The 21,336-nt window shown below is 42.0% G+C and overlaps 1 protein-coding gene across 1 annotated transcript; it reads left to right on the forward strand.

Moving 5' to 3' along the window:
• The first annotated feature begins 1,509 nt into the window (after positions 1–1,509).
• Positions 1,510–21,304, forward strand: LOC117825209 (protein KIAA0100-like). The gene is made up of 40 exons (XM_034700917.1): positions 1,510–1,816; positions 2,321–2,465; positions 3,602–3,728; positions 3,870–3,919; positions 4,041–4,182; positions 4,270–4,388; positions 4,486–4,546; positions 4,613–4,796; positions 6,120–6,243; positions 6,338–6,462; positions 6,563–6,630; positions 6,710–6,846; positions 7,078–7,196; positions 7,578–7,771; positions 7,993–8,284; positions 9,111–9,316; positions 9,402–10,452; positions 10,570–10,761; positions 11,141–11,343; positions 11,614–11,732; positions 11,833–12,056; positions 12,168–12,358; positions 12,537–12,636; positions 12,729–12,928; positions 13,020–13,314; positions 13,396–13,553; positions 13,826–14,032; positions 14,310–14,409; positions 14,552–14,734; positions 14,830–14,951; positions 15,051–15,206; positions 15,461–15,582; positions 15,666–15,846; positions 16,195–16,281; positions 17,033–17,143; positions 17,224–17,359; positions 17,656–17,780; positions 17,865–17,966; positions 19,670–19,804; positions 20,043–21,304. Exons 2-40 carry the CDS (start codon positions 2,395–2,397, stop codon positions 20,226–20,228), a joined length of 6,705 nt encoding a protein of 2,234 aa, XP_034556808.1. The 5' UTR covers positions 1,510–1,816; positions 2,321–2,394; the 3' UTR covers positions 20,229–21,304.
• The last annotated feature ends 32 nt before the right edge of the window (positions 21,305–21,336 follow it).

Raw genomic sequence — 21,336 nt, forward strand, 5'->3', positions numbered from 1 at the left:
GTATTGATTGATTTTGGAGAGTGTTTATGAAGTGAATTGTTTACACATTTTGTTTGAATGCATGCTTAAAACTAGAATGGGCGTACCTGGAGAAATCAGTGTGTAGGCCATAGACTGTATAAAATATGGACGTAGTATCCGTGATGTCACCCATCTGTTTCTAAAGCGCTGTTTTGAGGCCAGTCGGCGGCGGCAGCCACATTGCTGCTGTCGAGCGATTGTGATGTAAAGAGGCGGGCTTTGAGACTCCTAACCAACAGCTACAGTGTTCCCGCCTGTCAATCAAATCAGCTGTGCCTCTCATTGGAAGACTCGTAATCTCTCAATATCTTTGAAATTGCCACATTAGAAAAAAATTCAACCCCCATACAGTGTGTGCACATCGAGAAATGAGCTATCCAGACTTCACTCGTCTTTTGTACCAGGTTGTAAACATGTTTATTTCTGCTGTAAAGATCGTCTTTTTTAAATTGGTGTGTATGTGGTTTCCGGTACTTCCAGAGCCAGCCTCAAGCGGCTCCTCAATGAACTGCAGTTTTTAGCACTTCTGCATTGGACTCATATTTTTAGACCGGAGGTTGCCGCTTGGTTTACATATTTGTTTGAATGCATGTTTAAAACTAGAATGGGCGTACCTGGAGAAATCACAGTGCATAAGCTGACAGATTTAAGCGGCAGCCACATAGACTGTAAATAAAAATGGACAGCGTTTCTCCACCTCTTCCCGTTGTACGGTTCTGAAGCCAAAAAATCCCGTTCCTGGGCGCAGCCATTGTGCAGCCAGAGCCTGTGAAGCCACTGTAATGAGCTCCGCCCTACAGCGTAGCGTCACAAGACGCTGTGTGTCCTTTGAAGTTTCCCTCTACGGCGGCTGTGAATCAAAGGAAACCCGGAAGTAAAACCCCGTTTTTTAAACTCTAATAACTAACGAAAAAGAAACTTTTCAGGAAAAAGAGGCCTTGGACACAAAACAGTCAAATACTAACTACATATCACCACAGCATACGATATGAGAAACATTTGTACGATATGAGAAACATTCGTACGACGTGTATTTATTTTTTAAAGACAGATTTTTTTACCTATGCTCTGCTGAAAGCTTCACTTCCAGCCGAGTGAGATGCACCCCTGGTTTGAATGCATGTCTAAAACTAGAATGGGCGTGCCTGGAGAAATCAGTGTTTAAATTGACAGATTTAATCTGCAGCCATCTCTGCTTAAACCTCTTCCGCAGCCTGAGATTTTCAAAACCACAGGGGTGTCCCCAGTTTGGCCACCCCATTTACAAAATTCTGGCTCTGCCCCTGCAATAACCCTTGAGCACTTCATTACTTTAAGTGTATCATATTATGGATTTATAGAGTTTTTTGTTTGTGTGTATATTTTTTTCACATTTAAGAGTAATGATCTGATATTAGATATCTGATAAAGGAGGATTCTGCAGATACACGTTCATTGTGCACATCAGACTGACGTTTGGACCAAAGTGACATCATCAGTGCTTGTCAGAGTGACGTGGAAAGCTGAAATGACAGTTCAGAGTAGTAAGAAAGTCCTTGTTAATATCTGAAATGTATATTTGGGCTAGGAAGAATTAAACAACAGATACCCACAGGTCTAATCCATGTCTAGTCTAACTATTGGATGCTTGAACGGCTTGCCATACCCCTCCTGTGTCCTCCTCCTCGGCTGTAGAGAGCTGTTTATCTGCCAGCAGAGCAAAGGGGAGTGTTTCCTTCTTGTCAGGGCACAGTTAACTTTCAGATCAAAGTGTTAATGCTGTGCAACGAAAAACCAACTCTGTGAATATGTCATGGTAAGTAAGCTTGATTATTATGTAGTGTTGACGGGAACTAAAGACATTTGCTGTAGTTAAACTATGAATGCTTAGAAGTGTTGCAGCTATGCTAAGTTAGCTGTAGCGTTAGCATACTGAAATGCTAGCACAGATTTGCTCCGGATTTTTGGAAGACGCGGTGGCATACCTTAACTATTTGACGTTTGGGTTAAATCTGCCACCAGATAGCACCCAGGTTTTATTCAGAGAGGAATGAGGAAGGAGTTCAGGTAAAGGTTTCACATACTTTTGAGTTACAACGTTTAGCTAGATGCTATTTCTTGTTCAGTTTGTAACGTTGACTAAACTGAAGGTAAATACAAAGCCAGCTGTCATCCTGTATGGAGAATACAGACACATTACATGTGATTATTTGCTGTTACTGTCATTTACAGTGATAGATAAGTTCTTCCCGTCAACACTAGCCATAAGCACCTGACTTTGAAGGTGTATTAAAGTGCACCTCTTCTTCCTCATTGACAGCAGCCAGAGGAGAACAGACAGAGGAGCAGACAGACTCATGAACACGACTTGGGTGTGAACAACTTTGGGACAGAATGTCTCTCCTTTTAATTTCCTGCCTTTCAATTCTTCTGATCGGCATTGTTTTGCTATGTGCCATTTTCAGGTAAGAAATATGAATGCAAATGCTACACTGCAGGAAAGTGTTATTTATTTGCAGTGGTGGACAAATTACACAGCTTCAAAGTATAGATACTTCAGGTCAAATATTACTCCAATACAAGTGAAAGTTGCTCTGTCAGATTGTTACTTGAGTGTAAGTCCTGAAGTACTTGCTTGTAAAAATACTTAAGTATTGAAAGTGCTTCTTAAAAAATCTTAAAACATTATATTTTCACAATACATATATGCAGTCAAGAATACATAAGAGTACATTCTGTTACATTATGTTTATCTAGAAACCATTACTTGAAATCTCTAAAACTATACCATGGAATAAAAATAACAACTAAGTTACTCCAAGCACAGACACCTTAGTTTGAAATGTTCATCTGGAATTAAACAAATGTTATAGCTCGACACACTTTCTCAGGTTGGACTGTGACTTTTTGTGTGTTTGGGCAGAGTGGGAAACAGGGAGAAGATTTCAAACGATACATATCATTCTTCATTTTAAAAACCTCTAACACGGGCTGAAGATACAGTTGTGCTGAAAAGTTTACATACCCTGGCTGAATTTAAGATTTCTTGGGTAGTTTCTGTTGTCATTATGATATAAAAAGAGTAAACACAGTTGTTTGATAATAATTTGCTTCACCCAACCACTAACCATGAGGGAAAAAAAAGTTTTCTCTTATCATTCATATTCTCTGAAAATTGGCCAAAAAAAACACAAATTCTGCCAGGGTGTGTAAACTTTTGAGCACAACTGTATGGCCGTGGGTGCTCAGGTGGAGAATTATAGCCATCATTACCACCTCTAAATGAACTGCCTGGTCAGAGTGAAATTTGCTCTGTGTTTGCGCCACAAATTCATGAGCTGACTTCAAAGCTAAAGCAGAGAGTAACTAGAGCATTGATAGAAATGTAGTGGAGTCAAAAGTACAATAATTGTCTTCTAAATGTAGTGGAGTAAAAGTAATAAGTTCCCCCCAAAAAATAATACTTGAGTAAAGTACAGATACTCAAAAAATGTACTAAAGTACTGTACTCAAGTAAATGTACTTTGTTACTGTCCACCACTGTTTATTTGAAGAACAGTTCCATTCAGTCTTGATTTCTGCACTTGTCTTTCCTTCTCAGGTGGCTCATTTGCACCCTAGCTGTGCGCTTCTTCCAGACAGCTCTGAACGCTGATCTGAAGATCAAATCAGTCGGGCTGTTTTCTGTCCAAGGAGTCAGTATCCAGTTTCACCCCCAGCATATGCTGGTAAGGCACACTGTGTTTACATGACATTCATGTTATGAGCTTATCCAGGGCAGCTGCTTCCATGTTGCTTTTCCACATTTTGAAAATACTTTGAGCATACTATGTTGTAAGAGTGACGCAATAACTGACTCCATTTAACAGGAAATTGACAGGATATGGATTTCAAGTAAACTTCTCAACCAGGATTTGCCGTAAGTTGTCACAGATTTTCAGTATGAGATAAAATCCTTCAGCAAATGATGGATGCAAAGCTTTATATAAGTGTACATACATGGTTCAGTCATTTGAAACAGACACTCTGTTGTGTTTCAGGAGATATTTGGCGTTGTGTGTTGGTGAAACTAGAGTGAGGTTTGACTTGCAAGCACCACTCAAACCTTTGGTGAAGAAGAGCCATGGGAAACAATCTGGGAAGATTTCAGTCAGCCCCACAACGCTGCGCTTTCTGTCACAAGTATGCAGCCTCACTGTACGTCCAACCTTTGTCATCTAAACTAGATAGGCCAGCAATATCTCACGTCCTGTCTTTTGTTTTCTTTAGCTGCTGTCATTCCACATCAGCTCCATTAATGTGATGGTACTGAACATCGCACTGTCAGAGTCTCTGTGGCACATGACCATTTCCGGCATCACCTTGTTACTCGACCACCAGAGTAAAAGGTAAATAACATTTATAACTAACATGCTCTGATTTCAAATAAGAAGAGATAAAGATCAGATAAAGAACCACTTCATCATTTTCTAACTTTAATCACAGGCTGGCATGGGACTTCTCAGTCGGGCAGCTGAGCAGCAAAGTGCTGAAAAGCAGTCAACTGGTGAGTTTTCTTCACTGAGAAAGAAACTTGTGTTTAAATGTGTGACTAACACGCTCTCTATTGTAGGATATCTGTTTGGCTGAAGTGGCCTTGAGCCTGCTGCTGTCTGGAGATGTGAGCTTACCAGACATGAAGCCAGGTTGTTTGTCCCTGAATGTGAGGACACTCATCGCAGAGCTGCATGAGGGACTATTTCTCAGCCAACTCCTGCTGCCACCATCTCCTCAAAAGAGTAGCCAAGATTCATCTGGTGAGCAAAATGTCAAAATGATTATTTTCATATCTGTTCCCCTTTTTTTTCCAGTGTGTGTCAAAGTTTCTCACAGGATATGATGTGACAGTCATCCATCATGATAATCTGGGGCAAATGTCATGCAGTAGAGTGTGCACCTTTTGGGATTTTAGACGAATAGAGTATATCAGAGACTTAAAGCAACACGATAACATCAAACCTACTCAAAAGTTTGCCTGTTTGTTTTGTAAGTGCATTCCTATATTCTCCTGGCCTCCCAAAAACCTAGTATCAGGGATAGTCTGTGATATTTTTAGCCGCTCTTCTATCCAGCCACAGAAACAGGACAAGGTCAGATCACAGAGCTTTCACCTCAGTTAGTGCATAAACAGATAAATAGATACAGTTATTTAAAAAATAAACAAGAGTTCTGTGAAATCTGTTATAAAATCATACAAAATGCTATTTTTTTGCAGATTTATTCTCATTATTTCTTTCTATATTTGCAGTAATGAAATCTATGGTTCACACTGTTCTAAAACACTTGCTAAAAACTGCAAAAGACGACAGGATGACGACAAATAAAAAAGTATTCCGCTTTATGAAATATTCTGGAAACAAAGCATTAAGGTGGTGCTGTTGGTGATTTAACATTGTAATTAAACTCTGTAGATTCATTGCAACATTTACAACAAGTGAAATATTGAAATTAGCTTGAGATTAAATCTCCACCATATGTGCATTCTTAAATGATGCAAATTGCTGTTAGCTTGTATGAGCTGTGCAAAATGTTCTAAAATCAAAATGTTAAGACATGATACAGGCTTCATATTTCTCCATAAAAATTCTGGATTTTTTTTATACTTTATTATATATTACATATCCTCGTAATCAGGCAGAAGCCTCGTATCTCTGTATTTTATCATTTTGATTTTTTTGCGTTAATCAATGCTTTGAATCTCCTTTAATGCATCTCAGTAGGCTTTCTAAAATTTAACAGATTAAAAGTATGAAGAGCTTGTTGATGAATCTCTTGCAGTGTTTAGTTACATGAAAAAAACATTAAAATTTGTTTGACTTCCTGGAAAGTAGTGGTTTTGGAGATACAAGGTTTCTGCTCGACAATAATTATACATAATGCTTCCTGTTGCCCTTCATGGATTACAAAGTCTTCTATATATTTGCATCATCTTATTGTTTTCAAAAACATCTGGCCCAAGATCTAAAGTTAAAGAATTATGCAGCTGGCAACACATTTTCATCTATGTTAATCAGTATTGATTAATATGTTTTTTCCTTCATAAATAAATGAAATGTAAAATAATACTTTATTCTTTCCAGAATGTAAAAACATCGATTTCATCCAGACTGAGACTGTTGAGCGGTTTCATCGGCTGATCCCCCAGAAGGTCGACGTGGAATTTGATAACACAAATGTAACCCTGTCCATGCACAGCCAGAAAAGGTGAGTCAGCATTTTACCACCTGTCTTTAGTGTTTTTGGTGTGCACAATCAGATCCCCGACTTATTAATTTAAACATTGTGTGACTCCGTGCAGACACCTAAACTGGACCCTAAAGTCGTTAAAAGTCTGCTACGGACGTGACGATGAGCAGCTCCCTCTCAGAAGCTTCACTCCTGAGCTGAGCTTTCCCCAGAGCAGCCTGGAGCTCCAACTGGAGGGTGAGTGGACAGCTGGGTGCCAGACGCACTGCTGAGAGTGATAGAAGAAGGAAATAAAACATGAATAACACTGTCTTTTTTTAATATATTTAATGGGCAGATGGACTTCTCCTCTCGCAAAGTAGACAAAGAATCCTTTGTGTGAACTCGCTGAAGACGACTCTGCAGGTGAGGAAGACTCCTCATGATCACGACATAAGGAAGTGACTCATTTTTAACATTTTGACTCTTCTTCTTCTACATTTAGGTGACATCAATTGACATCTCAGGATCGCTCACAATCAACACTTGCATCATCCACTACCGTCACCAGGAGTTCTCCCATTGGCTGAATCTATTTCCATGGGAACAGCTCATCCACAGAAAAGCAGCACATCGAAAAAGGCAAGTTGCCTGAGGGAAACGTTAATGCTGTATTTTTATTAACACACACGTCTGGGGGATTAACCTCATACCTTCCTTTGATAAGTCACCTCTTTTCTAATAACCTGACATCTCTCACTATCTTCTCTTTCTTACCCATGTCTGTGTTTGCTCATCACTCATTCCACGTTGTTCCATTGCTTTATCATGTTGTAGTCCATTAGATTATTTGCCCACCCTCCTTCCCCTCAGGCGCCTCCCTCACCTGGACGCCCCTGTGATGATCACCTCCACTGTGTCAAATGTTAACGTGTCCGTTCAGCTGGGTGACACAACACCTTTCGCTCTGGGCTTCCTCTCTGCCAACACAGGTACTGCACTCAGTTTGTCACGTGCAAACACACACATGGAGAGACAGGCAGGTGAATGTCATATGATGTTTCTGTTGCTTCAAAACTGAGGACATTGTTGGGCTTAAAGTTTAACCTGAACATCCTGTGCTAAGCTATGACCCCTAATATTACATAAACATTATGTGCATGTCTTGCTTAAACACATTTCCTTCAGTTCTGGTTTGACATCTTTGTATGTCAAACTAGGTTTGTAAAGGTCTTTTGTTAGAGGGCTCTTTCAATGTTAAACATTACCTTATATTGGCTTTTCAAAGCTTTTCTTTTAAACCGTTTAAGACAGCACACTAAATGTTTTTACTTCAAATGTTTCATGATGATTTTCCCTGCTTGCATCTGTAGAATTGCAGCATCTCCTCGACATTAAAGTTGACCCAGAGAGCGCAGAGTCCCAGAATGTGCACCAGCGAGCCGCACTAACCCTCGACAACTTCTGGTGGAGAGTGGGTCAAGGGTCTCATATCCAACAAGCACCCCACCCTCCTGGTAAACATGTGTGGGGAGAGGCGCTAATTTTAGACTCACTTGTACTTCAGGTAAGAGCAACAAACTAATTGGAAGCATTATTAAATGGAGTTCATTTTATGGAGAATGAAGCTCTAGACTTCTTTGACATTTTCCAAATAGATTAATTAAACAGTCCTGTTTTTAATCCATGCATCAGAATAGCTGAACCATCTCTCCTGAAAACTTCTGAAGTCTTCTTCCATTTTTTGCACTTTACTTTATTGCACTTTTATCGCTCTCATTCCCTCAGGGGAGTTACAACAGACCACATCTGGAGTCCAGCAGCCAGGCTCCAAGTCTGAGCATAGAGTCGGTTCTGAAAGGGCTCCAAGTGGAGCTTTCAGAGACGTGTGCACTGTGTCTGTCTCGCCTGCTGTCCCTCATCTGTGTTCCTCGAGACACACAGCTTTCAAATGTGGCAGCAGTATCGCCACCTAGTGATGAAACTGTACAACTCACCCCCTCCTCACAGCTACAACTGCTGTTTAAACTGGACTGTTGTCTGGAGGATGTCAATGTGTTCACTCTTTCTAATCTAGCAGGTGAGTTTATTTTCCTTCATTTTTTACAGTAATGTTAAGTGTACATATAAGGTAGCCCTTATAAAGGTCCTTTAACTTAATCTATAACTAGCCTCTTTAAATTGTGCATATCTGACATTCTCTAGAAATCTTAAGGAGCACTGAAAAACCTTAGAAAGTAGCCTGTTCATATGTGTCAACATTAAGGGCAGGGGGTCCTGAGAAGCAGGACATGACACTAGAAGAACGCTGCTAAAGCCACAATGATATGTTGACATCATGACAGCGAATCAGTAACAGAATCCTATGCTATGATGGCAGTTTTTGCATTTAAATCAAAGCTTAGTGTGAACAGACAGATGTGCAGATCTTGGATGTTTTAATTCATCCCTTTACAGTTAGCCATCTGAGTTGCATGACATGAATGGCATCACCCCTGTTCACTTGCAGTGCATTTTCCTAAATACTTCATCTGCATGTTTTCATGATTTATGAATTAACCTACTGCAACTGTAGCTTTTGATAATTAACTGTTCATTAACCCTAAACTTAGGACTCATCTGGCAAAAAGAAAGGCCAAAAAGTCATTACATTTTCTATTTTCAAGGTTTTATTTCATGTTGAGCTACTATTTTTGTCGATATTTTTGACTGTAATGGGTATAATGTACTATTTCTAGATCATTAAAAAAAACACATTCTGGAAGGCATCTCACGACTCCCCCATATGTGTATCGCGACCCCCCAGGGAGTCCCGACCCACACTTTGGGAACCCCTGCTCTAAAGTGTTACAAAATACATTACATCTTCATCTGATAACTTTTTGTGGTATTTTATGTATTTTCAGGAGCTGTGTCGGTACGGATGGACTCTGTCAGAGTCCTCAGCTCTGCAGAGAGTTCCACGGTGTCTCTTTATGGTGTCAGCATATCAGTGATCAAAACGGTCACAGAGAGCATGGAACTATGTCGCCCAGCCTCGCAGAGTGAAAGTCCTCTGCTCAAACTCACCACTATAGCCTTTAGTTACCACATCACCACCCACACCTTACAGGTACAGTCCTGTCAGTCCAATCTCTTTGAGCACAATACATTACAATACAATATGTGTCCATATTAATGTTTGTTTTCTCAATCAGATTCAATGTGAAGAGGATCTAATTGTTGAATGGACGCCTCCAGACCACATGGTGTTGTATCAGCACATGACTGAAGCTCAGGCATGTTGGCAACTCCTCAGTGGAGAGAGAGCGAAGGAGAGTCCAATCACGCCTACAGAGACAGAGACCGTTCCAGGCCACGGTAGACGTCTGTGTGTGCGGGTTGATCTGGGCCGCACTCATCTGACAGCCCATGTTAGTGAGGAGAACTACATTCTGCTGCACACAGAAGCTCTCTCACTCTCCAAGCATGCCGCCTCCATGCACATACGCTCTCCCTCCGTGAACTTCAACTTTGACGGCCACAACATTGTCTCCTTTAACGGTTTGGACGTCGAAGCGCACGCAGAGCTGACCGAGATGCAGCTGCACAGAGACACCTTCCCCTTCCTCACCACTCCTCACAACAGAGTCTGGGTCCTCACGTGTCCCTCTATGTTTGTCGAGTTCCCCTACCAGTACGATTTCTCAAACACCTTCGATATGGCCATCAGTGTGCAGAAGTGGTTGAAGACTCTGCATCGCTCCGATAGCCCGGATTCGACAGACCAATGTCTGCCTCCTGACCTGGTGTTCAAAATCAGCCAGTTCTCTTTCGTCTTCCTCGATGACGTCTTCGAAATCAAGCTGAGAGACAACTACGAGCTGATGAAGGACGAGAACAAGGAAAGTGCAAAGCGTCTTCAGCTCCTGGATAAAAAAGTGGCAGATTTGCGTAAGCAGCATGGAGAGCTTCTCCCTGCTAGAAAGATCGAAGAGCTGTACAGTTCACTGGAGAAGAAGCACATTGAGATCTACATCCAGCGTTCTCGCCGCCTCTATGCCAACACACCCATGAGGAAGTCTCTGCTGACCTGGACGGTGTCTGATCTGGAGTTCGTGGCCCTGGCTGATCACTCTCTTCACGGGCCAGAGAAGGTGAGGGAGCAGCTGAGGGACATTGACAAAGTTAGTCCCTTCCCCAGAGACGGACTCCCTCTGGTGGTTCAGTGGTGCCGTGCTGTCAAGTTTAAACTGGTTGCTTTTTTGGGTAAGTTGATCAAAGTGGACATTATTTGCAAAAAATAGATGGGATAGAGATAACTGCAAATCAAATAAAACTGAGACCACATGTCTTTTTTTTTCTCCTCTCTTTCTGTTGTCTTAGTGAGAATACGGGATTACCCTCGCTACCTGTTTGAGATCCGTGACTGGGAGCTGTCAGGGCGTCTGATTGGGACAGAGCAGGATGGACAGGCCAGGGCTCATCGCAAAGAGACCGTCCCACTGGGTCCACCATGGGGAGATGTGACAGTCCACAGAAATATGCCGCCACTCAAGTTCTACTATGATTTTAAATGTGAGTTGTGGGAAGGATGTCATCAGCTAGAGATTCTTAGGGCACAGTCTTTAGTCATTTCCCACAGGTACGCTCAGGTCTGACTAGTCACGGCTTAAAAAGCAAACGTTGGCTTCATCAGGGGGAGAGAAAGAGAGAAGCCCTGTGATAGTGTGCAATGATGATGCAGAAAATACTCTGGCCCAGTTCTAGAGAGGCATAGATTAAATTAGCTAGAGTGTTGTAAATCCTCCTTGAAGTACAAAAGCCCATTACGGTATATCATAATTATAAACATCATTTAGCCCCAGATGTGCTGACTCACTGTTAGGTTTTTTCAAGTTTCCTTTTCTAAATTCTTAAAGTTAACGTTTATAATCTGTGTAATCCCTCCATGCAGCAAACATCTCTCTGTACACTATTGTGTGGGGGCCATGTTGGGACCCTGCCTGGACTCTGATTGGCCAGTCTGTTGACCTGCTAACCAAACCCACAGCCGACCCCTCACCTCCTCTGGCCTGGTGGGACAAAAGTCGTCTCGTTCTTCATGGACACTGGATGATGGACATCGAGCAGGCCAATCTTCATCAGCTGGCTACAGAGGTGAAGAAAATGTTATTTTGAATCTGGATGAGGTTTAGCAAAATAATAGAAGTGACACATTTTAGACTTTCCTTTTACATCAGTGGCTGTTTACTGTCATTGACATGTTTTATGGTTCATCCGCACACTCATTTGGCTGTAAGGTCGACCTTTATGGTTCAGTGATCAGAGGGTTTCATTCAGTGTTATGTTTCAGCTTTGAGGTCTTGGTCAACAATGTTGCCTTAATATGAATTATATTAAAATACTCTGAAACCTGCATTTCTTTAGGATCCCTACAACACCACAGAGAACATGCACTGGGAGTGGAGTAAGCTGAACTTTGAATGGAAGCCTGGGCAGTTTATTTTCAAAGGAGATCTGGACGTTAATGTCAGGACAGCATCAAAGTAAGTGACTTCAGAGGCGAGAGAGGTGAACCAAAACAACTACAGTCTTTATTTTTAGAAAGCTGTTCAGTTACACAAGTGAGCTTTTTTTCCACTCCAGGTACGATGATATCTGTTTTCTACACCTGCCCAATCTATGTATGACCCTTGACCTTCAGTGGCTTTGCCATGGCAACCCCCATGACCACCACGCTGTAATGCTCTGCTGTGCGGAAAGCGTTGCAGACGTGACCTCAGGACAACCCCATGACTCCTACAGAGCCTTTCGCTCTGAGAACCTCAACCTCTCCATCACCATGGACCTTAACCAGCACTTTGGCTCAGGTATGTGCAGCTCTGGTAGATATTCAGTCCGGATAAATCCATCCTGAAGTGAAAAATCAGACTTAAATTGGAATTTTGTCCTAGGTGATTTAATTATGTTTTCATTTTTAGAAGCCTCCCAGCCTCGGATTCTGCTGTACAGCAGCACTCTCCGCTGGATGCAGAACTTCTGGGCCACCTGGACGGGTGTTTCTCGACCGATCTGCAGAGGCAAGCTGTTCCACAGCCTCAGGCCTGTGCGCAAGAAGCTGGGTCAGCACTACAAACAGATGTCCTACACAGCTTACTTCCCACAACTACAAGTAAGAGTTTTTCTGGGCTGCTAACCAGCAACAGTCGACTCAAAACAGCTGCCTTATGTTTTAACCATAAGTAAGGCATGTAGAGTTCTGTCTACAGCACAGGAGAAACATTGACTTTTACAGCTTATTCACTGAGTTACTCCAATGAACCATGTACTCATTTTGTGTTCTATGTCAGGTGCATTATTGGGCCTCCTTCGCCCAGCAGAGAGGGATCCAGGTGGAGTGCAGCAAAGGGCACGTCTTTACTCGGGGAGCACAGAGACTGATTCCACAGGGTACATGTGTTAACCAGAAAATCAAATCATTCATACAGTTTAGCTGTAGCTTTTTATGCTGAATGCATCTGTGTGTTTTTATCGTCTCTCAGCTGGCACTGTGATGAGGAGGCTGATATCTGAATGGAACGTAACTCAGATGGTAAGTGAGCTCTCCCAGGTGACCGTTCATCTGATGGCCTCCACCTGGGACGAGACGGCCGACCACCAGATCAACGCTCAGGTGAAGAAGACTCACCTGGTCAGCTTGTCCTCCCTGAGTTACCAGCGACAGAGCAACCGCATGGAAGAGGTAGCACCTTGGAGATGGCTGGAGTTTAATCTTACTTTTCACTGCTGCTGCTGCGTTCATACTCCAGCTGTTTTTTAAATGTCTCTGACAGGAGGTGAACCAGAAGGATGAGACTAACGCCTCTTACACGCACAAACTGCGGCTGGTGGACCTGCGTGCCTCTTGGACCACCACCAACAGGAACATAGCCTTTGGGCTGTATGACGGTTATAAAAAAGCGTCTGTACTGAAGAGGAATCTGTCCACTGAGGCGCTAAAAGGTCTGAGGATTGACACGCAGCTGCAGACCAAGAAGCTGAAACGCTCTCCCTCCAACTACTCGCCCACAGCACCGACCACACCGGTCATGCCCACCATCAGTAGAGCAGAAAAGAGTCAGCATGAAGGTGAAGAAGGAGCTCAGTTAGGGAAAAGGAACCAGCCAAGACTGTGAAAACCCATTGACCTCCTTATGCTTCACTTTGCAGGGACATCGATGCTCCAGAAACTGATTGAAGAGACGGACAAGTTTGTGGTGTTTTCAGAGGAGGATTCTGGAGTCAGTGACCAGCTGTGTGGGATTGCAGCCTGTCAGACTGATGATGTCTACAACCGCAACTGGTTTATCGAGCTGGTCAACTGTCAGGTGCCTTGATATTAACATTTTGCTTTGGTTTTCCATTGTTTTAGTCGTGCATAGTTGATGTTAAGTCCTTCTTATTGTCACAGTTTCATTTAAGTTTGTTTAGATTCATTTTAAATCTGTAAAAGGAAGGTGAGTCGCAGGAGAATCCTATGAAAAACAAGGATAGTTCTATAAGGGAGGAGAAGTGAGGACTTCTCTAAGACTTGTTGAGTGAAACCAAATGGATGGTTTGGGTTGCCAGATGTTGTAATCTCTTTCTATGCTTCACACAGATGATGCTGCGTGGCACGGAGACAGCAGGCTGCGTGTTGGTGTCTGCAGCGAAGGCTCAGCTGCTCCAGTGTGAGCACCACCCGTCCTGGTACAACGACACTCTGAAGCAGAAAACCACCTGGACCTGTTTGCTGGATGGCATGCAGTACTTTGCCACCATGGAGCCCAACCCGTCTGAGCAGGAGGACAGACAGCTGTGGCTGGAGGTACGGACAGTGCGGAGGAAAATGAGTGACAAAAGTGAAGTCATTTAAAGCTACAGTGTGTGATGTTCAGGAAAGAGCTTTGTTTCTTCTTTAGTGGTGCAATCTGAGCATCCCAGCTGTGTTGTCTGTATTATTCCATCATTTTTGAGATGGATGAAAAGCACATCAGACAAGTTGTTGTATTTTAACACTTTGGTTTAGAATGAGAAATATTGTGGGAAGGTGTTGCTGTTCCTTTTCAGATTTACTCTTGACTCGTTCTTTGTGTTGCGTTCAGGTGAAAAACATTGAGGAACACAGACAGCGTAACCTGGACTCAGTGCTGGAGCTGATGGAGAGCGGCCAGGCTGTAGGAGGAATGGTTAGCACCACAACAGGTAAACTACTGTACAATTACAGGGTTGTTTATCCAAACCATAGTACTGTAGATGACAAACAAAGTTGCTAGAGTGGTGCTGTGTTTCTTGGTGTGTACTGAAGTGTTTCAAATCAAACTACTAACCTTTTCTTTGTCTGTAGACTGGAATCAGCCGGCCCAGGTGAACGAGGCTCAGCAGGTTCAGCGTATCATCTCACGTTGTAGCTGCCGGATGCACTACATCAGTTACAGTCATGACATCAACCCAGAGGTGGCCACACAGATCAAACCACCAGAGCTGAGGAACAACCACGAGAAAGAGGACCTGCTGAAAAAACAGGCCGGTATGTCCGACCACTCAAAGTGCACAGATGAATCTACCTAAGTTCCTCAGTCTCCAAATGTGACCTTAAGATTCTTTACTGTGTTGATGCAACAGGGGCTGTGGACACCTTCACCCTCATCCACCATGACCTTGAGATCTCCACTAACCCTGTGCAGTACGCTATGATCCTGGACATCGTCAACAATCTGCTGTTACACGTGGAGCCCAGACGCAAGGTAGGCTGAAGCATCATTTCCTCTAAGTTCACACAGTAATCTCCTGACCACAGCTTATTCTGTGTTTCTTTTTATTCACTGCACTCTTTGTGTCGACAGGAGCACAGTGAGAAAAAGCAGCGTGTTCGTTTCCAGCTGGAAATATCAAGTAACCCTGAGGAACAGCGCAGCAGCATCTTGCACCTCCAGGAGGCAGTTCGGCAACACCTTGCACAGATTAGACGCCTTGAGAAACAGATTTACTCCAACATTAGAGTGAGTCACATACCGCTCTATGCTCATTTGGTGCCATATGGGTCATGACAAGTCAATAAATCTGCCCTCCTCTGCCTCAATTTAGACTTTACATTTCAAAGTCTGAATAAGAAAGTCTTTTGCATTCACGTCAGTTCATGCTAGTTAGTTTTATTCTCTACCCAGTGCTAGTCTGACTTGTTTTGGTTGGAGCTCAAAGCCAAATCTGCACAGTTTTGAATCCTCAATTATTTCCTCTCCTGCTCATCTTGCAGGCGCTACCTGAGGAACTGAGTGGGGACGAACTGATGGAGATCAACACAAGACTGCAGAACCAGCTGAACCAGGAGAAGAACGACATGCAGATGAAGAGTGAAGAGCTCAACATCCTCATCAGGTGTCACATCAAGTCTCACTCATCATCTCACACTGTGAGGACGTGACACACAGGTGGATTGATAATGTTTCCTTCTCTTTCAGATGTTTTAAGGACTTCCAGCTGCAGCGTGCAAACAAACTGGAGCTGCGGAAGCCTCCAGAGGATGTTAGCGTGGTGAGGAGAACGGAGATCTACTTCGCTCAGGCTCGCTGGTGTTTGACTGAAGAGGACGGACAGCTCGGGATTGCAGAGCTGGAGCTGCAGAGATTCATGTACAGTAAGGTGAGGAAGACAGCAGACTGGAGGTCAAAACTGCTGACAGACAAATCCAGAAGAATGACCCCATAGCACCCCATGGAATAAATGAATGAATATCCTCTTTCACTTTTTGCAATACAAATAACTTTCCCTTCAGTGCTCTTATTTACATTGGATTTGATTATAGTGAAACTATATAAATTATATGAGGAAGCAAAAACAAGCCTGTTCAGTCGGGGAATTTTATTTCATACTGTTGGGTTGTAAAGAGAATTTTAACAAATAAAAACTCAAACTTTTACAGAACTTGAACTTTCTTAGCTTCAGTCACTACTGGGTGGTAAATATTGATTCTGCACTTTTCATCCTCAGCTGAACAAATCTGACGACACAGCAGAGCATCTGTTGGAGTTGGGCTGGTTCACGATGAACAATCTGCTGCCCAATGCGGCATACAAGGTATGTTTGAGTTTATCGCTCTTTTTATTTTTTTTTGAGTTTCCAAAATAAAAAGACTTATACATTTTATTTGACACCAGCTTGATTTTAGACTTCTTATTAAATCAAATAATGGAATGCCAACCATCTCTATGATACTAAATATTTTCAAAGAAGTTGTTAATCTATAACAATCATCTGCCTGCTTTCTTCTGTGCAGCGTGTGAGGGTATGTACAGTACCGGTACAATAACGAGACTTGATGTCTGTGTTGTCTCCATCTCATTTGTCTTGATGGGATCGCTCATTGGCTCCAACAGAATTTCATATTCAGTGTTGCATGCACATTTAAGCCCTCACCAGTGCATGTGTGACCAAGGACTCGTTACAAGTTCACTTAAAAGACCAGTGTGTAGGTTTTATCTAGGTTGCAGATTATAACCAAGACAGAGTCCAGAGACAGTTCTTTTCCTCAAAAAACATGAGGAACCTAATGGAGGAGAGCCAGCTTCTTTTTGTAGATATAAAATGTTAAATCCAAGATATCAAAACACAGTGATTCATTATTCAGGTGATCTAACAACATTAGAAGCAGTGTTTAGATTCCAGTTTTTGTTCATTAGATTCCCAACAAACCTACGCACTGGTTGTTTTGGTGTCGTCCATCCTCCATCACACCATCAAAAATGTCATCATGATGGAACGCTCTCACACAGTCTGATTAGATTGTATCTTGTGTCAAGGGTTAAAGTAACTAAATCTTCTCCTGCAGGTTGTCATTCGTCCTCAGAGCCCGTGTCAATCAGGACGTCAGTTTGCTTTGCGCATCTTCAGTAAAGTGCGCCCCCCTGTGGGAGGAATCTCTGTGAAGGAGCACTTTGAGGTAAAAGATCATAACAAGTAAACGCATTAACGGCACGTCATGTGTGTGATTGAGGATTTCAAGACTGCTTTGCTCATCAGGTGAACGTCGTGCCTCTCACCATCCAGCTGATGTACCAGTTCTTCAAAAGGATGATGGGCTTCTTCTTCCCAGGGAGAAACGTTGAGGAAGAGGAGGTGACTGATGAGGAGGACAAGTTCAGGCTGGTCACCACAGGTGTGTTTTAACAACAGTGCCACTTAGCCTCTAATCTCCAGTCTGTAATCTACACCAACTAACCGATCAATGATAGTGTCAACTTTCTCTGCCAGGTGTGTGTGTGATATTCAATAACCCATTACTGTGTGAAGTCATCCGTCTGAGCTATTATAAGGCTCTGTTGCGTTGCGTGTCACCTTGAGGTGTGTGTGTGTGTGAGTGTGTGGGGGGGGGGGCTCAGTGGGAGTATAAAGTGTTGGGTGCAGAGTCACTCAGAGGCCACAGTGCTGATGTTGATGTGCTCTGTGTCACAGGTATCCCTGTCAAGCCTCGGCAGCTGTCAGAGGACACCATTGGCGCTCTGGGCCCCAGCAAAGGTGTTGCCCAGGGGCTGAACCGCACGGCCGGGGTCAGGAGGTCATTCAGGAAACCTCCAGAGGTATTTTGGTTTGGATTCATAATTCTCAGATTTGATGAATAAATAAATAAGTGGAAATTGATCACGTGTTTTTTTCCCCTCCAGCATCCTGTTGATGACATCGATAAAATGAAGGAGCGAGCTGCTATGAATAACTCCTTCATCTACATCAAGATTCCTCAAGTGCCCCTCTGTGTCAGCTATAAGGTGGGTTACTGAGCTCTAAGTTTAGCATCAGGCTTCAACACAATGAGACTGTTTGAAGGAGGCAGAAAAGCAGACGTCTGTCATACAACACTATCTTTTAATGAGGGAGAACAATCATCTCCCCTGTGTCCAATCACTGTCTCTCCTGGTTTGTATAAGAGTTGAATCTCTTGTTGTTGGGCATAAAGATAGAAATGTTTTGTTTTGAGTTTGCTATGCTGAGGGTTTAAAATGATGACCGCACCAGTGCCACAAGTTACACCAAACATTTCACAAGACAATATATTTGACGATGTCATTCATGATGTCGTCTCTGGTGTGATCATTTCATCTTGATCATTAAAGATCATAATGAGCACATTATCTCACTTCACCTCATCTTGTCACCTCATTACATTGCCTCTGGGTAAACTCGTCATCATGTGAGAGCTGAAATCTAAATCTCACCAGTCTCTGTGGTGAGCTGGAGCTCTGCTACTTCTGCAGGACACAGACACTTTCCATCTAAGATTAGACTTTATTGATCCTTGGGGGTGAATTTTGTTGTTGCAGAAACACAGACATGGTAGAAGTAATACAAGAAGAATAAGAGTAGAATAAAATAGAGTACAGATAAAGGAAAAAACAGAAAAAAAAAAAAGCTCAATAAAATAAAATCCAAATCAAAAATAGAGGTGTATACAAAGTTGAACGAAGGTTTAAATGGCTGTAAGTTTACAGGGCAGTTAGGATGTGATCCAGTGAAGGATTAAAGTGACAGTCATAAGATAAGGTGACATGGTGTGATAATGACAGATCACTAAACAGGGTCACTCCAGGGTGATGTAGACTGTGATAAGAGCTATAAAGTAATGAAGTAACTGAAGTATAAGGTGCACTGTGAGACCGTTAGCTAAGGTGTAATATAAAGTGTCAATAAGGAGGGCAAGAATTTTTCATTAAGAAACAGAGCATAAGATAAATATGGTGTAGTACTAATTGTACAGTGTGGTAAGTTACATACATTATGTGAGTACTGGTGTATAATGCAGTACAGTACAATGTGTTATGGTGTTAAATATACAGTATATTATATATAGATATGTCTATATACAGAGATTGAGAATAGTAAATGCTAGTATTATATTATATTATATTATATTATATTATATTATATTATATTATATTATATTATATTATGTTATGTTATGTTATGTTATGTTATGTTGTGTTATATTTATTACATTATATTATATTATATTTTATTACTAAAGGTATAATTGCAGCATCAGTTGTACAACTATTACAGACTTTCAATAAGGAAAGGAGGCTGTGGGCAAGTAATGTAATCACTGAATGCTCACAGCAATTCAGAAGTGAATGTGAAATATAGGGAAGCATAACATTAAGGCTGTGCTAACTAGTAACTACTAACTAGTGTGCAAAAATATAGAAACATAAAATGTGAAATATATGAAATGCTGAAGCTTTTTTAAAAGTGTATTTTCTTTTCTCTTCACGTACAGCTGGTATCTTTATATGAAAAAGGTTTTGTTGAGATGGCTCTCTTATAGGTTCATTACATCAACAGGACTTAAGCAGCTTGTCTCTGATGTGAAGTAAACAAAAAGTTGTCAGTGTAGGTTTTTTTTTTCTCACTGCTCTAGTCTGCCGTCTGTTAAGTTGAACTTGTGTCTCCCTTCATAAAATCCCTCCTTCTACAGGGAGAGAAGAGTAGTGTGGACTGGAAGGACCTGAACCTGGTTCTGCCCTGTCTGGAGTACCACAACAACACCTGGACCTGGCTGGACTTTGCCATGGCTGTTAAAAGGGATAGCCGGAAAGCACTTGTAGCACAGGTAATCAATATTCATGACTTTGACTCCTTTCTTTTCTTAAATACTGGAATACTTCTAACTACTCAAAACCTATAACATGAATCAGTTATAGGTGGATATCTTTTGTGATTTTGAGTTCTCCTTCTGTTGCTGTGATGTTGTTTCCTTTGAAAAGCATGACTTAGAGTAGAAGAAACATATTTTTCTCTAAACTAGAGACATTCTGATTTCTGACCTTGCTCTCTTCTTTGTTCCTCAGATGATAAAAGAGAAGCTGCGTCTGAAGCCGGCCTCAGGCTCAGACCTGCGGGGGAAGACGTCTGAGGGGAAGTCGGACAACAGCCTGCAGCAGCAGGAGGAGGATGAGAAGGCACGGCTCCTCATAGGCCTCAGCTCGGTCGACAAGAGCTCCAGCAAAAAGAGCATCTTTAGCCGACGCAAGTAAAAAAACAACACATTCACACTGTAAGAAGTCGCCTGAATCGGCTCCAGCGGCTGCAACACTCCCTCAGTGCATTGATCAGGGAAAAAGCAGCCTGCCTGACAGGAGTCGAGATATCATTCTGCTTTGTGAATCTCAATGAAAAATGGAGATTGAGCATTTCAGAGCAAACTTTACTGTATCATACGAGCCTGCTGAATTTATAGAAATATTCTGGAGTGTTTGTTCTTAAAAAATGTTCCTGATGTGTCTCAGACTTCTGTACCTTAAACAGCTCCAGGATTACCACAGGGTGCCATTCTGACCAAATATAAATACATTTACAGTTTATTTGTGTGCCATTTAAATTTCACTCACGGCTACTTTCACATCGACCACTTCTGTTGCATTGAATGTAGCGAGGAAGATCAACAGTGCGTAGCTAGCACTTCACTGTCACTGTTTCCTCTGCTTCTCCACATGAACAGACCGACTGCACCTTTTCCTGCTGGTTCAGGAACACTGTACGTCTAACCTGTAAAAGTCTGCAACACATAAGACTACATTAAAGCACCTTCAATGCTTTGAAAGGCCATAGATAGATAGATAGATCAGATATGTTTTATTGATTGAGTAAAGTGTATACGGCTGTATGACTGTCTCTCTGACAGGAAGGCCTTTTCCCACTCAAGATACTATTTTATATTTTACCTGGAAATGCCTGTCTGCATTCCTCAGCTCGCTGAGTGACTGAACCTCACCCCAGTGCAATATATCAAGAAGAGAGCAACAGAGACATGTTCATTTGATGTTTATCGTGGCAGAAAATGCAGCTAATCCCAGAGTGTATGTTTTGTAATTTTAATACTAAAGCACTTTTTTATGCAAAGTATTTTGATATTTTTGAAACCACGGTTGTTTTCGGTTGATTTCTTGTATAACTGTGCTGCTCAGCCTGTTATTTCAGTCACATTTCTATCAAGAAGAAAATGCCCTTAACATTTCAAATAAACGGATCATATCTCAAAAAGAATATGTATTTACATCTATATCAGCTGTGTGTCTTATTGTTTCTCTGTCAATAAAAAGTGTAAGTCTCAGTTCTGTGTTTGGGTTTCTGTGCAGAATAAAG

Source organism: Notolabrus celidotus, chromosome 14 (assembly GCF_009762535.1).
Source record: "Notolabrus celidotus isolate fNotCel1 chromosome 14, fNotCel1.pri, whole genome shotgun sequence".
Classification (NCBI taxonomy): Eukaryota; Metazoa; Chordata; class Actinopteri; order Labriformes; family Labridae; genus Notolabrus; species Notolabrus celidotus.

What these genes read in the sequence shown, in the direction of transcription:
- LOC117825209 (XM_034700917.1), top strand. Translation starts at nt 2,395, where the DNA reads ATGTCTCTCCTTTTAATTTCCTGCCTTTCAATTCTTCTGATCGGCATT. An exon ending in CTCGACCACCAGAGTAAAAG is followed by an intron (nt 4,389 to 4,485) that starts GTAAATAACATT and finishes CTTTAATCACAG; the next exon opens with GCTGGCATGGGACTTCTCAG. An exon ending in ACAGACAGCTGTGGCTGGAG is followed by an intron (nt 14,033 to 14,309) that starts GTACGGACAGTG and finishes TGTTGCGTTCAG; the next exon opens with GTGAAAAACATTGAGGAACA.